The 13,718-nt window shown below is 39.6% G+C and overlaps 1 protein-coding gene across 1 annotated transcript; it reads right to left on the reverse strand.

Annotated features, from left to right (window-relative positions):
* Positions 1-10,672: 10,672 nt before the first annotated feature.
* LOC113582478 (neuronal acetylcholine receptor subunit alpha-10) lies at positions 10,673-13,502 on the reverse strand. The gene is given in 6 exon segments (XM_027018255.3): positions 10,673-10,953; positions 10,956-11,054; positions 11,057-11,368; positions 12,142-12,557; positions 12,559-12,701; positions 13,461-13,502. Coding segments are annotated over 6 exon segments (1,293 nt in total).
* Between the last annotated feature and the right edge of the window lie 216 nt (positions 13,503-13,718).

A 13,718-nucleotide genomic window follows, 5' to 3' on the forward strand; every position in this document is an offset into this window, starting at 1 on the left:
CTCTGTTGTCCGGACAGCAAGTGACAGAAAATAGTCTGTCGTCCATGACTCCTGAAGCATGTTATTTCAAAATGAGCCGTACTTGAGGTTCAAAGTATTCCAGGTACAGATCGGGCTTTGACCATTGATCTCATGTATGAAGGGGCTGGTCCATTTTTGGCTTTGTAGGCAAGCATCAAGGTTTTAAATCTGATGTGTGCAGCTACTGGGAGCCAATGAAGGGAGCGCAGCAGCGGAGTAACATGTAAACTTCGGAAGATTGAAGACCAGTCATGCTGTTGCATTCTGGACACATTGTAGACGTTTGATGGCTCTTAGAGGAAGACCAGCAAGTAGCGAGTTGCAGTAATCTAGCTTTGAGATCACAAGAGACTGCACAAGCACCTGGGTAGTTTCCTGCGAGAGAAATGGCCGAATCCTGCTCACTTGTGCGTCTGTCTTGACCAACATCACAATGAACAGTGCAGTAGAACTAATCTTTGCCTTAATTGTTCTTATTCGTATTTTCCTGCTAATTCTATCATCATACAACAGTATCGGAAAACCATCATCAGAATGGGCTCAGCTGAAAGACTGAAAGTTCTTGTTGCTTGTTGCTCCCATCTGATAGTGGCCTGTATCTCCTATGTGTTAGCCACCTGTGTGTACATCTCTTACAGAGTGTCCATGTGTGACCCAAAAGTTCATTGGGTTGTGCTGTGCGTTACTGTGTACTGACACCTGCTGACCAGTAAAGTAGGCCTTCAGCAGATTCAGCATCATGGCTTTCAAAGATTCTCGTTTAACTTCTTACCAGCTCAAACCATTTTGAATCCTTCGTATGTTACAAAGGAGAAGTCTGCAAGACCGGGTTTCTGCGAGGAATTACATAGGATAAAACTGAATAAAATTGAGAACAGCCTGGTTAGTATATGGATTTTCAAGGTCAGTTTTTGCAAAAGCTGTTAGAAAATAATCATCTAGAAGGATGATTTGTGCATGTTGTGGAAGTGACAGAAATTCTCACAAACATTCTATCCCCCTGAAGTGTATTATGAAGGAAAAGGTTATATTAACCTTACTGCTGCAGAGACAGCACACAGGTCAGAGAGCTATGTGATCAAATGGGAGGAAATGTGAATATTTCAAAGGGAGGTTTGATTATTTATGTTAAAATTGACCTCAACTTCAAAAGGGTCTTATGGTCTCCCATTGACATGGAGCCATAAGTTTATCTCGGGGAGCATTTTTTTTATTATTATCATGTTTTAATTAACATGTTTTCTTTGTGAGAAATAGAAACTACTTCACATCTTATACTCCTCTAATTAAGCGACATCAGTGATGACAACAGATGGCTAATAAGATGGCTTAATAAGCCAAATTATATACTGAGTAAGCATTTTTTATGCACACCTAGCTGTATCTAACTTGCTGCTGTATATTTTGCAGACAATTATCAATTATAATCAACCATCATTGGCACCACTGTTGTATTCTGAAGTCAGTTAACAACTACTATATGTTGCCTCAGCCTCACCCTAACCAACTACTTCTCTGTTGCCCTTAATGGACGTTATCTTACGAGTCTAGGACACATGCACACCATCGGGACAAGACTAGGACCTCTAGAAAGTTTGACTACACATTAAGTGCTTATTTTTTCATTTTTATTAATTTTTCTCTTAAAATTGTTATTATTGTGGCGACCATTGTCGGCAAGAGGAGGATGGGCCTCCCTTTGAGTCTTGGTTCTTCTCAAGGTTTCTTCCTCATGCTCTAGGGAGTGTTTCCTCGCCACTGTCACCCTTGGTTTGCTCACTGGGGACTTGGACTTGGACATTTGTATAACTGCTTTGTGACAACATCTGTTGTAAAAATCACTAAATAAATACATTTTTGATATGATTTGATATTGGTCTCTATCATTAGTAGCCTGGTTTTGACCAGAGGACAGGTGTTAACTGCATGCTGTTGACCTACGTTTATAATGTAAATGTTCTTGAGAATACTGTTCATGCAAACACTTATGAATACACCTTAAACTGAACTACATTTTCTGAGTGATAATTAATTACAGCTACTCTATAGTTGTTCCAGGTAGGCTGTCATACATTTATAAAATCATAATTTTAAATCCTGATCCACCACTGCTGGCATCACTTTTTAAGTCAGCTGACTTACTGAACTGATGCCCATCTCATGAATGTAGGTAGGTTGAGGTCTCAAGCCAACAAAGTAAAGGACATGTGACACATGATGTCTGACTGATATCAGCCTTCATCCATGTCACATCTTTCTCTTTTGAATTCTTGATCTGTAAGAACAGGTATATTCTTTCTTCATCTATTTTGTGTCTTATGCATCCCAGTGACTGAAAAATCTGACTCGAAAATCTTGCGTGTGACTCTCAACAATGTCATGTTCATATTTTCAGGTTCTGAAAAAATAACAGTTTTGCATCACTACCCCAGGTCTTTGTGAAGCAGTGTCCAATGTGATAATTTTCTCCCACTGAGTGATCACTGTATATCAGAGATTTACTGGCCTGGGGGGAAAAAAATAAATACATTTTACCGTAAAACTATTAATTTATTAATAGTATATACATTGTACAAGTTGTTGTACTTTATTGTAGTTGCAGGAAATCATATGAGCAATGCATACACAGTGTGTCTGAGTTGAGCTCACAGGGTGACGTGATGTGACTAGTACAGTAGTGCAGTATTTAAAGGCTGGATACATGCTTTCTTTTTACCTGCTTGCTAACCACTTGTTAACAGTCTGTTGCCACCGGCTAGCTCCTGTGTTGAACAGGGGAGCTGTCCCCCCAGCAGTACATGGCCTCTCCATTGCCTAGACTCCAGCCAAGCCTCCTTGTGCTCATATACAGTAGCTGGATGCTTTGGCAGTTCCAGTCTAACTTTGGTGGGGTATCTCAGAGCTGCAGTGGCCCCCAGAGGTTTTCATGGTCACGCACTGTCTATTGAGATGAAGGCAAGGGGAGCATAATCTAAGAGAAAGCGATGTGTTTGGCAACACACATTAGGTAGGCTTCTGCCAGACTGGAATTCCAGCAGCTTCCAGCAGCCATGATGGAGGATCAGACATCTTGAGTTCTTTCCCTTGCCACCAGGATCTACCTCAGCATGGTGAAGACTTTGCACCTCCTGTAGCATTTGGTCCTGTAAGGAAAAATGTTTTCCTTGCATAAATCTCCACCTCTGACCACAGTGTACACTATTTGGACAGGTTGAAATCTGGCAGTGTTGGGGTGTCTGGTGACAGGAGCTGGGAAACATGGCCTGGAAGCTTCTAGTTAGACCCCTGTACATCAGTGGCATGGGGTATATGGTCTCCAGCAGCTGGGTTGAGTGGCAGCTGCTCTTAGCACTATCTAAGGGGCGCACTACTCACCCCACATGGAAGATATAAAAGTGGGTCAAAATCTGCCCACTCTACTATCTTCTAGACTTGTTACCATGCCTACTGTGAATTCCATTCTGCAGTTAAAGTGAAAACATGATCTATTTAAAACTGGTAAAATAGAATGTCAGGACTCTTCTGAAGAGTGAGACCTCACAGAAGAAAAATATATATATAACTAGATATATATCCACCAAGGCAGTTCCACATTAGGAGACATCTGCGCAGTTGGTACAAGTCCAGAAAGTTTGTCCATCAAAATCTATCTGATGCTAATAAAACTATGCTAACTAGTTAGCTAGCTTCCCCATATTTGGCACTTTGTTAAAAACATGGTCCAAACCGGCTCAAACTCTCTTGGAGAACTATCTGTAAATTTTTAAAACTAAATTGTTATAACTAAACTTCCTGAAATATTTGCTTTTTAAACAGCACTTTCAATAATTTTTTTATATTTCCCCAAACTTGGGGCAACGGAGATAGCGAGCCTCTTAGCGTCCAACCTGTTGTCTTTGAGTACAGCTAGGATATTCCCTGTAGATTGCAATTGTTTGGATCATGGATTTTTAACTTATTTTTGTACAAGAATATGTATTCAGTATTAAAATCTCCAAATGATCTGCCAGCATCTTCCTGTTCACAGAGAAGCTTTGCAGAGGGTATTTTACCATCTCCTTGAGATGGCAGCCCTCAATGCTTAAACAATTTTTATTCTTATCTCCCAGCACCCTTAGTATTAGGACGGCATACTCCATGCACAACAGCATCAACAAAGTCCCAACCTTCATAGCCCTATCACCAAGGCAATGTGAAAATGTGGGGTGACTACAGAGAGATCACAGGAGAGGAGAGTTCAAGGCCCAGCCTCTGACTCCCTTTATATATTTTTGTAGGTTTTTTGGGTCATGTATTCTAGGTAAATTTATATTGAGTTGCCTTATCACTCACAGAACACCGGATACCACAAATACGAGCCAGGTATGACAGACTGTAGGTGTGCAGTCTATTTATTAGAGATTATCAGATAATCACAGGACACAGAGAAGCGTGGTAAGTACAGGAAAGACCTATAGAGAAAAATGTGCAGATCAAAACTAAATTTTAAAAAATCACAAGACAACAGAAAAATTAGGGTACAAGGATACAAATAATGCATCTGAACACTGGTAAGTGAAGCAAGTATTTATATAGAGAAAACAAACTTGGTCTATATATACATATACATGGATAACAGCACAACATATGTCAAACTATTAAAGCTCCAGACAGGGTAGAAGATCCATGACCAACCCTGTTTTAATGGACAGCTCCCAAGGCAAAGTGCAGACAGAGGCAAGGGAGCCCAGACAACAGAGTGACATCCTTAATGACATCAGGTGATGCTGTCATATTGAGGCTAAAAGAGTCATGCCCAGTAAAGGCAGGATGAGCAAGTTCAACAACAGATAGTCAAGAAGGTGGATTAGCACTACAGGGACCAAATGAGCAAACTCCAAAGAGCTCGTAGCCAAGAGGACTGCAGCTCAGCCACTGGGAGGGGCGTGAAGTGGGATGGCAACAAAGGGTCTAGAGTGGAAACAAAGATTTCACAGGAACTAAAGTGTAACTCAGTAGGCACAGAGTCAGTGGGTGGGTGGGAAAGGGGCAGGCACTTGCATGGGTTCAAAGGTGGAAGATTGCAGACGCTGGGTCAGCAGATGAGGCTGGAGGTGCTGACTGGGAGCTGGAGCTGCTGAGACTGAAGAAACCAAAGCTCTCAGGTTTAAAAACGTATACTGAAGTATACTAAATTTTAGCATGCTAAAGCACACAAAGTGTATTTTCAATAACAATAATGATCAGTGCATTTAAAAGGGTACTAAAATGTAACAATGTTTTTGTACTTATTAATCAATGATTTTACAAAAGTAATAAATTAGCCAACTTTAATCATGTTAACTATATTGAAATATACTAAAACTTGACTATTTTAAGTGTACCTATGTAGATCTTTAAACATAATACAGTATATGGACACTATATGGCCAAAAGTCAACTCACTTAATTATTGAGTTTAGGCTTTACCTCTGTCAAATGTAACTTAACAGCTCAACCACAAAGTGGTAGAGCATGCAAACTGACAGAAAGGGGCCTCCAAAGAGCAGAAATGTACACAGCATAAACAACCCTATCTTCTGTTGCATCTCACTACAGAGTTTCATACTGTCACTGGAAGCAACATAAGCAGAGGAACGTGTGCATCATGAGCATCATAAAATGGGTTTCCATAGCCAAGCAACATCTGGAGTAGAGTAAAGGACGTCGCCAATGAACCCTGGAGTAATGTAAACATGTTTTCTGGAGTGAAGAATCACACTTCATTATATGTTATTCTGATGTGCAAATATGGGTTTGACAGATGGCAGAAGAATGTTACTTACTGGAAAGCACAAGGCCAACAGTAATAGAAATTAAATATTAAATGAAAGATCATTGATTTAAATATTAATTAAATTATTATTGTACCCATTTTTTTCAAAATCAATTGCAACTATTTGGCACCTGCTTCAGACTTCATATTGATTAATACACATATAGAAAAGTATGTTTGAAATTCAACAAATTTCACTTAAAAGTGACAAGTACACATTACACAAATAAATGTATGTTTTTCATATTTTCATTATAGTATAAGTACAAAGAAATTTTTGCCCACTTTCTAAAATGTGTTTGAGAGAACAAGTGAATTTGCTAAAATGACATTTTAACGAAAAGTATATTTCATAGTTAATGTATTTAAAGTATACTAAATAATTTTTTTAAGTGTGATCAATGTTTGCTTGCAGGTATTTGATGAAAGCATGAAATTCCTACACTTTTGGTACATACATAAGCAAAAAAGCAGATATCGCTCCCAGAGTAACAAACTTAGCTGAGGTGCTGAAGCTAACAAATAGGAAACTAAATGTGGAACAATCAAATCACACAAAAATATTTTTAAATTGGCAAGCTTTTGGTTTTTCACCTTCTTCAAGCTGTAAACAGACAGCAAATAAACACAACACTGAAGGTTAAAAAAGGTTTTAAAAAAAGCTTAATTAACCTTAATACAGGGCATATGTGTCACTCAGTTAAGCTTGTAACTAGACCTCATGGAAGTTGTATTGCTTAACATGATGCACTACCAGTTAAACACAGTGTCCACGGAGACATTTAACCTCCAACATCCAAAATACATAGAGAACACCCAACACTAGAGAAATATTCAATGCGCACGTTACATGCCCCTGGTTAGTGGCAAAACCGACAGGGCCGTAACAGTCCTAAGAGGAGTATGTGTGTGTGTGAGGCATGTGTAAAATAGCCAAGGATGAGACCAACACCAGTAACCTTTGCATTTAACAATTTACTTGTACCAATAAAATAAATCATGAGAGCACATAGTTCAGAGCACAATTCTAGTGAGTGACCATAAAGTATGGGTGGACGTTGTGGACGGTGCCAAAGAAAAGAAAATAATAAACCAGCTTTCCTGCCTACCACATTACCTTTCCTGATCAACAATGTCACGAAGTGGCACCCGCCCCTAATCTACCACATCTATACATTGAAGTCACCTGTAACCATGTTACCTGACTTGTCCACACTGACAGATAGGGGAAACATAACAGCAATCTCATGAGTAAACTAAACAGTATCATTCATACACTGTCATGAGATGCCTTAAGTAATAACTGTCAAGCATGGCCCGAATCAGCGCTGCATACTTTCACAAAATGTCCTAAATAATAACTCAAGCATGTCCTGAATCGGTGCTGCATACTTTCACAGGAGATCCGCTGCAGTCCTGCCTCCATCTCGGCCCACAAGGCTTCTCATTGGTTTACCTGTAACAGGGAAAAGCAACCAATACAAAATACAAACGTGCACACCTGGCACGTAACAGCACACATCACGCATCAGCTATTATAAACAATAGAATAAACATAATCCATTGTAGTTTATTTATATTACATTCATATCAGAATCCTAATTGACCCAACGATTTTAATGCATCCAATATATTGATCCAATGAAGTTCTCTGGCATAACTTTCTAACAGCATCACACTGTCTATGAATAATATTCTGCTCTATGTCCTAGAACCTCTGTTCCCACATAGTTGTATAATGCCAACAGGTCCATTTGGAACCTAGACATACTTTCTATATTCATGGCTGGTGCACTTTAGTCCTGAGTAGGAGCCAAAGGCAATAGGAGATAGGCGCATAGTTATTCCATCTTTCCTGCTAATAATACTCATAACAGGCTGATGAAGTCAGAAGAGACAGGTAGGGTAAACAGACACACCTGTCATAGGCCAAGAAACTAACAGGTCAAGACTGGAAAATAACAGTATATGATAAAACAAGGAAATGTATACAATAAGACTGCTTACTGCTAACAACACTAGCAGTTCTTTGCAGAGACAAACTATGGGTATATATACTGTAAATAAACAGACGACATCACAAACCAGAGCTGAAACTAATAATGAGGGGTGTTGTCTGGGTGGCTGCACTCCAGTACCCGCACTGCATTTGTAATTGGCAGTACATTCTGAACGTATGCTGTGTGGCCATGGGTTTCATTATATTTTTAGGTGGCAGTGTATGTCGCTTCTGCCAAGCTATAGAACAGTTACATGCAAAATTGTTTAATGCTGTTCACGTTTTCCAAGCTAAATCACAGAGAAGATGCTTTACCATTACAACTCCACATAGCCCAAAGTTGAGTTTTAACCCTTAACAGCAGTTTGTGCAGCTCTATACTATTTGAAACTGCTTTGACTATAGATTGTGCTACACAGCACAGTAGAAGCCAGTACAAGTACCAGCAACATTCCATTTAAATGGTTTCCTCTTCCTTTGCTGCTACATAAGACGTGACATAGAACATAGGCCTCATTGACACTAAGGTTTATTTACTAATTTATTTACTTGGTGCCTAAACACTGTGAAAGCACTGAAATTGCATAATGCATCTAAATATTTAATGGCACTGTACATTGTCTCAAAATTTGAATTGTCTCAAATGCAGCAATACAACTACACAGTGTACTTTTGTTCATCCAAAACAAGTCTAGTAAAGCGGTATAGATGTTCTATGGCTCTCATGCAGAAAGAAACAGAGTTTGAAACAAAATAGTCAGAGGAATACAAGACACAAAAGCAGGAATTTTGTTTTGCTTCATTCTGCTGTGCTTTCTTCTGTCTTTTATTCTCACTATGCATTTCTGTATTTGATACAGAGCTGTCAATAATCCTATCCCATAGCCCTGTCAGGGAATACCCCTGTCAACAATAACACAGACATTCCACTTGTTCACTAACAATAGGTAATAATAAGCAGTACATCAGTCACTCAGAAAGGCAGCTCCTTTGGTTTTGCTGTGACATAGCTGTCTGCTGGCTATCTGCCTTGTCTAGCAGGATAGATCCCAGACTAGCAGGAGCTATTTTCTGGTGTTGTCATTGTTGATTAATGGGGTTAGGATACATTATTTTGGCCAAATCTGAAGGCAGGACTGCATGAATCCTTTTCCACAAAAGAAATACCATTATACTAAAAGATAATTCCATTATAATACCATTATAACAAAAAAAACCCATTATAATAAAGGTTTTTAAAAATGGCAGACAGAACTTTTGTTTCTACAGCTGATATACTCTGCTGCAATGTAACTTGCAAGTCAGTGTTAGTTATCTAGTTAGCTAAAAGACACTTGTCTTCCAAATGCACATATAAGAAGTATGTAAATGCTATTGATCTAGGCAGCTGACCCTCCAAATAGATCACAAGGAATGTACAGCTCTGGAAAAAAAAAAAATTAGACCATTCCAGTTTTTTCTTAAATCAGCATCTCCACATGTATAGCAGACATACCATTCAAGCTTTTGTTGAATTCCTTCACAGACACACCTCATTCTACTTAATGAATAGGTAATCACTGTAACAAAATCCTATTCTAACGAGCAACAGTATAAAAACCACTGCTGCTGTCATCACTATTCTCTTGTTATAGAACCAGCTGGATGGGAAAAGCAGTGCTAGGACTACCCAAAAAGTAAGTGTAGTCAAAATACAGCTACAGACCATGCCAAAAGAGTTTAAAAGAACAATTCTCTACCGACCATGATGATCGCCACCTCATTCGAATGTCACTTAACAACCGTAAGATGACGTGAAGTGACCCACAGAAAGAATGGCATGCAGCAACTGGGGTGAATTGCACAGTGAGGACGGTTCGAAACAGGCTTTTGGGGGCAGGGCTGAAGTCGTGCAAAGCTAGAAAAAAGCCCTTCATCAATGAGAAGCAAAGAAGAGCCAGACTGAAGTTTGCAAAAGACCATAAGGTTTAGATCGTAGAGGACTGGAGTAAGGTCATCTTCTCTGATGAGTGTATATTTCAGCCTGGAGAGCTGGAGAGGCCTACAAGGCAGAGTGTCTCGCACCCACAGTGAAATTTGGTGCAGGATCGGTGATGATCTTGGGGTTTTTCAGCAAGGCCGGCATTGGGCAGATTTGTTTTTGTGACGCATGAATCAAGCCACTTACAATACTGTGCTGGAAGAAAACTTGCTTCCTTCTGCTCTGACAATGTTCCCCAACTCTGATGATTTTTCAACAGGACAATGCTCCATGTCACACAGCCAGGTTAATCAAAGTGCAGATGAGGGTCCACTAGATCAAGACCCTATCATGGCCAGCCCAATCTCCAGACCTGAACCCCACTGAAAACCTCTGGAATGTGATCAAGAGGAAGATGCATGGTCACCAGCCATCAAACAAAGCCGAGCTCCTGGAATTTGTGTGCCAGGAGTGGCATAAAGTTATCCAACAGCAATGTGAAAGACTGGTGGAAAGCATGCAAAGATGCATGAAAGCTGTGATTAAAACTCAGGGTTATTCCCCAAACATTGATTTCTTGACTCATCCTAAGTTGAAATATTACTACTGTGTTGTTTATAAGTTAATATGAGCTTGTTTTCTTTGCATTATTTGTGGTCTGAAATTTCTGTAACTGTTTTGTTATTTTGACCATTAGTTGTTTTCATTAAAAAAAAAAACATGCTATAAAATACAATTTTTTTTTTCTGGAATTTGGAAGAAATGTTTCCAGTAGTTTATAGAATAAAACAAGACTGCTTAGCCTGGTCAAACACATACCCATCAATTGTACAACTAGAGAAACTGATCATTTTGTAGTGGTCTCATTTTTTTCCAGAGCTGTATATTCTCTGACATCCTAGATAGCTTTTCCCAAGATAAGCAAACTCATAAAGAGCACCATGATGAAGAAGATCCATATGAAGAAATGATCCATGACCTTTGCAACTTTACGCCACTCACCAGTCAGTCTCTGGGTGGCCCTTTGGTCATAATAACAGCCAGTGATATAGTCAATGTTCCTCAGTAAAGACTGGTGATGGCATACGTACTCGCCTGTAAACAGCAGCTCCTTTGTCTCCAGTGACTCCTTCCCCACTACAGTACCAACACTTCCATCCTTTCTTTTTCCACCTGTTCTGCTTCTGATAAATCTGCATGCTCATTGCTCATGAATGCCCTGTCCTTCCAGACACTAAGACTGTGTTTTTGGTTTGCTTCTGATTACATGGTTGGGCTCAGTCATAGACTGGCCTTTGAGGATCCTTAGCCTCACTGGCTGCAACTCCACACACTGGCCAGTGACAGTCCTCTTCCCTCACCTGGCCACCGACAGTCCATCTGCCCCCTCCGTGGAGAGGCTTCTTAGTATTGTCGGACAGACCGCTCTCATCCACCTCATGAGCAAAACAAAATCGGGCCAAGTAGTGCAGAATGAACCGGCAGGCCCACTCTGGCACAGGCCGAGCGTCAGGACAGTGGTGGATGTTCATAATGAAGATAGTCAGGGCAGTGGAGGCTGTGATCATGGTCATTGTGGCGATGTAGTATTTGCTTGTGAATACAACAGGACTCATCACTCACAGCAGCACGCATTACAGAGCAGATAACACTAAACAGATACAATCAAAAATAACAGCTATGAGGCTATGGGATTATTGCTTATCAGGTCTCAAGAGGGCTGTTAGAATGTATTATTTAAGCACTCATCATTAGCTAGCCTGAGGCTACAATAATAATATAAATAAAAAAACCTTAAGAAAAATAAAATTACAGCAGTAGGGGTGCATGCTGCATTATGCATGGTAAGTACTACATTGTTAAGCCACTATGGCATTGCCTAGGCGTTTTTGCTTTACTTCTGAGTGTACTTTTTACCTACCAAGATATTACCATTATAAACTGAATTTCTTGTGACTTTTGGCTCTTTCATTTAATTGCATAGCACAGCAATATTAAAATCCTATGCGCCGCAGAATACATAAAGCTGATACATATTTACAAAGCATTAACTGGCTTTTAATTGTATGTATAAAAATTCCAGAGTACAATTCCCAAATAATAATAAACTAAATGTATATACTTGAAAACGATATTTATTTTTACAGATGAGACACCACAATACAATGCACAAAAGCATGCCATGTGACTTCTGCAGCTAGTAATTATAGATGGTGGCTTTTTTGCTTTGTATAACATTAAAATCTTGAAAATTTTTATTTTATAATATTTTTATATTTATTTTTCAGATATTCATCTGGCCTGCAAGATCATTGATATTCAAAATAGTAAATCCAGTGAGAGATATAAGACCATGTAAATTCTCACCAATGAGTGGAATATTTTCAGAAGGGGGCATGCTCTCTGCCACTAACAACTGGAACACAATAAGGGGCAGTAGCACTGTAACCCCAACGGACACCTTTTCTCCAGCTAGTAAGAAGAAACCCAAGGGAGCCAGAAAAGAGATCATACATGGGATGGGGATAAGTAAATTGAAGATGTAGAAGGAAGCACCCCTCTTCAAGTGCAGCATGTAAGTGATATCTGGATAAGGGTCAGAGCAGCAACTGTATAGTATAATGTTCTTCTTGGCAGGCATTCCTAGTACTTCCAATACAATTTTCTCCACAAAGTCAACAAGGTCAGCAGTATCCAAGGCATTGAGAAGGCCCATTTGGTTGCTGTTGTGGGTCCAGGAGCCAAAGGTGAGATGACACTGAGAGTCAAAGGGGATGAAAGACATCCACGTAATCCCACGTGACCTGGCCATCATAGTGGATCACCACATTGGTCTCCATGGAGCTAGAGAACTGGTCATTTGCACTATAAGATAGCGTGTGGCCAAACACAGATAAAGCTTTTTTATTTCTGTGTTCATACAAGACCTAGGCTGCAGCCTATATAATCCATCCATAAACGTCTCAGAGTACCCCAGCTCCCACCTGGAAAACACCAAAACGTGCAGTAAAGGAGCAGGCTACTCCAGGACAAGAGTTAGCAATTTCCATTTATTAGTTTATTCATGCTCAAGCTTGAACTGATATCAAATGTGTGTGTGTGTAGCACGTTGCTTGCACAGTTTATGAAGAACCGAAATATCTTTTATCTCTAGAAACTCTACACCTTTTACTACATTAAACTCCACTTGGAATCTTCTGCAGATACATTTTATATTTTACAATTTGGTGCAGAGGCTCATGATGCTGCTGTTCAGAAGAGTGACACAGTATATGAACATTCTGCATAACACATGAGCATTCCTGCACTGCCATTGTTTCTCAAGATTATCGAAGTTTATACCATGTAATGCGGGTTTCAATGGGATGAGTGAAGAGAGCAGTAAACAGTTTGCCGCAGAAAGGAATTTACATTCAAATCCTAAATTTACTAAGGCAAATAAATCCTACAGCATGGTCATAAAATTGTCCAGACACTAGACACTCGAATTCTATTAAAAAGCATTAACTTCAACTTTATCTAAGGGTATAACAATTGGTAGGCTATAACAAATGGTCGGAAACATTACATTTCGAGGTGCTACTACTTTAAATTAATACAGTGCAGGTTGAAAACTTCACCTCAAAATGTCAACGGTATGTTGAAATAGTTCTCGATAAACTCGAAATAAATTTTACGCGGCTTACCGGGAGTAATACTAAAACCGAGGAGAAACGGTAACGATTCATTTTACCACGGATTCATTTTCTCGGCGGGGCAAAGCAAAGTTTCCGTCAGTTACCAGACGGAAAGCGCAGCAAACCTTCGGGTATTCCCATAATAAACCCGAGTATCCAACAGTGTCTATGAGAGCCCTTAATGTGCGACGCGGCAGAAAAAGACACGAGTGCAACGTTCAAAGTAATGCGTTGCTCTACATGCTGGAACATCAGATTTTGACACAC

Source organism: Electrophorus electricus, chromosome 8 (genome assembly GCF_041902795.1).
Source record: "Electrophorus electricus isolate QZ-2024a chromosome 8, ASM4190279v1, whole genome shotgun sequence".
NCBI classification, from domain to species: Eukaryota; Metazoa; Chordata; class Actinopteri; order Gymnotiformes; family Gymnotidae; genus Electrophorus; species Electrophorus electricus.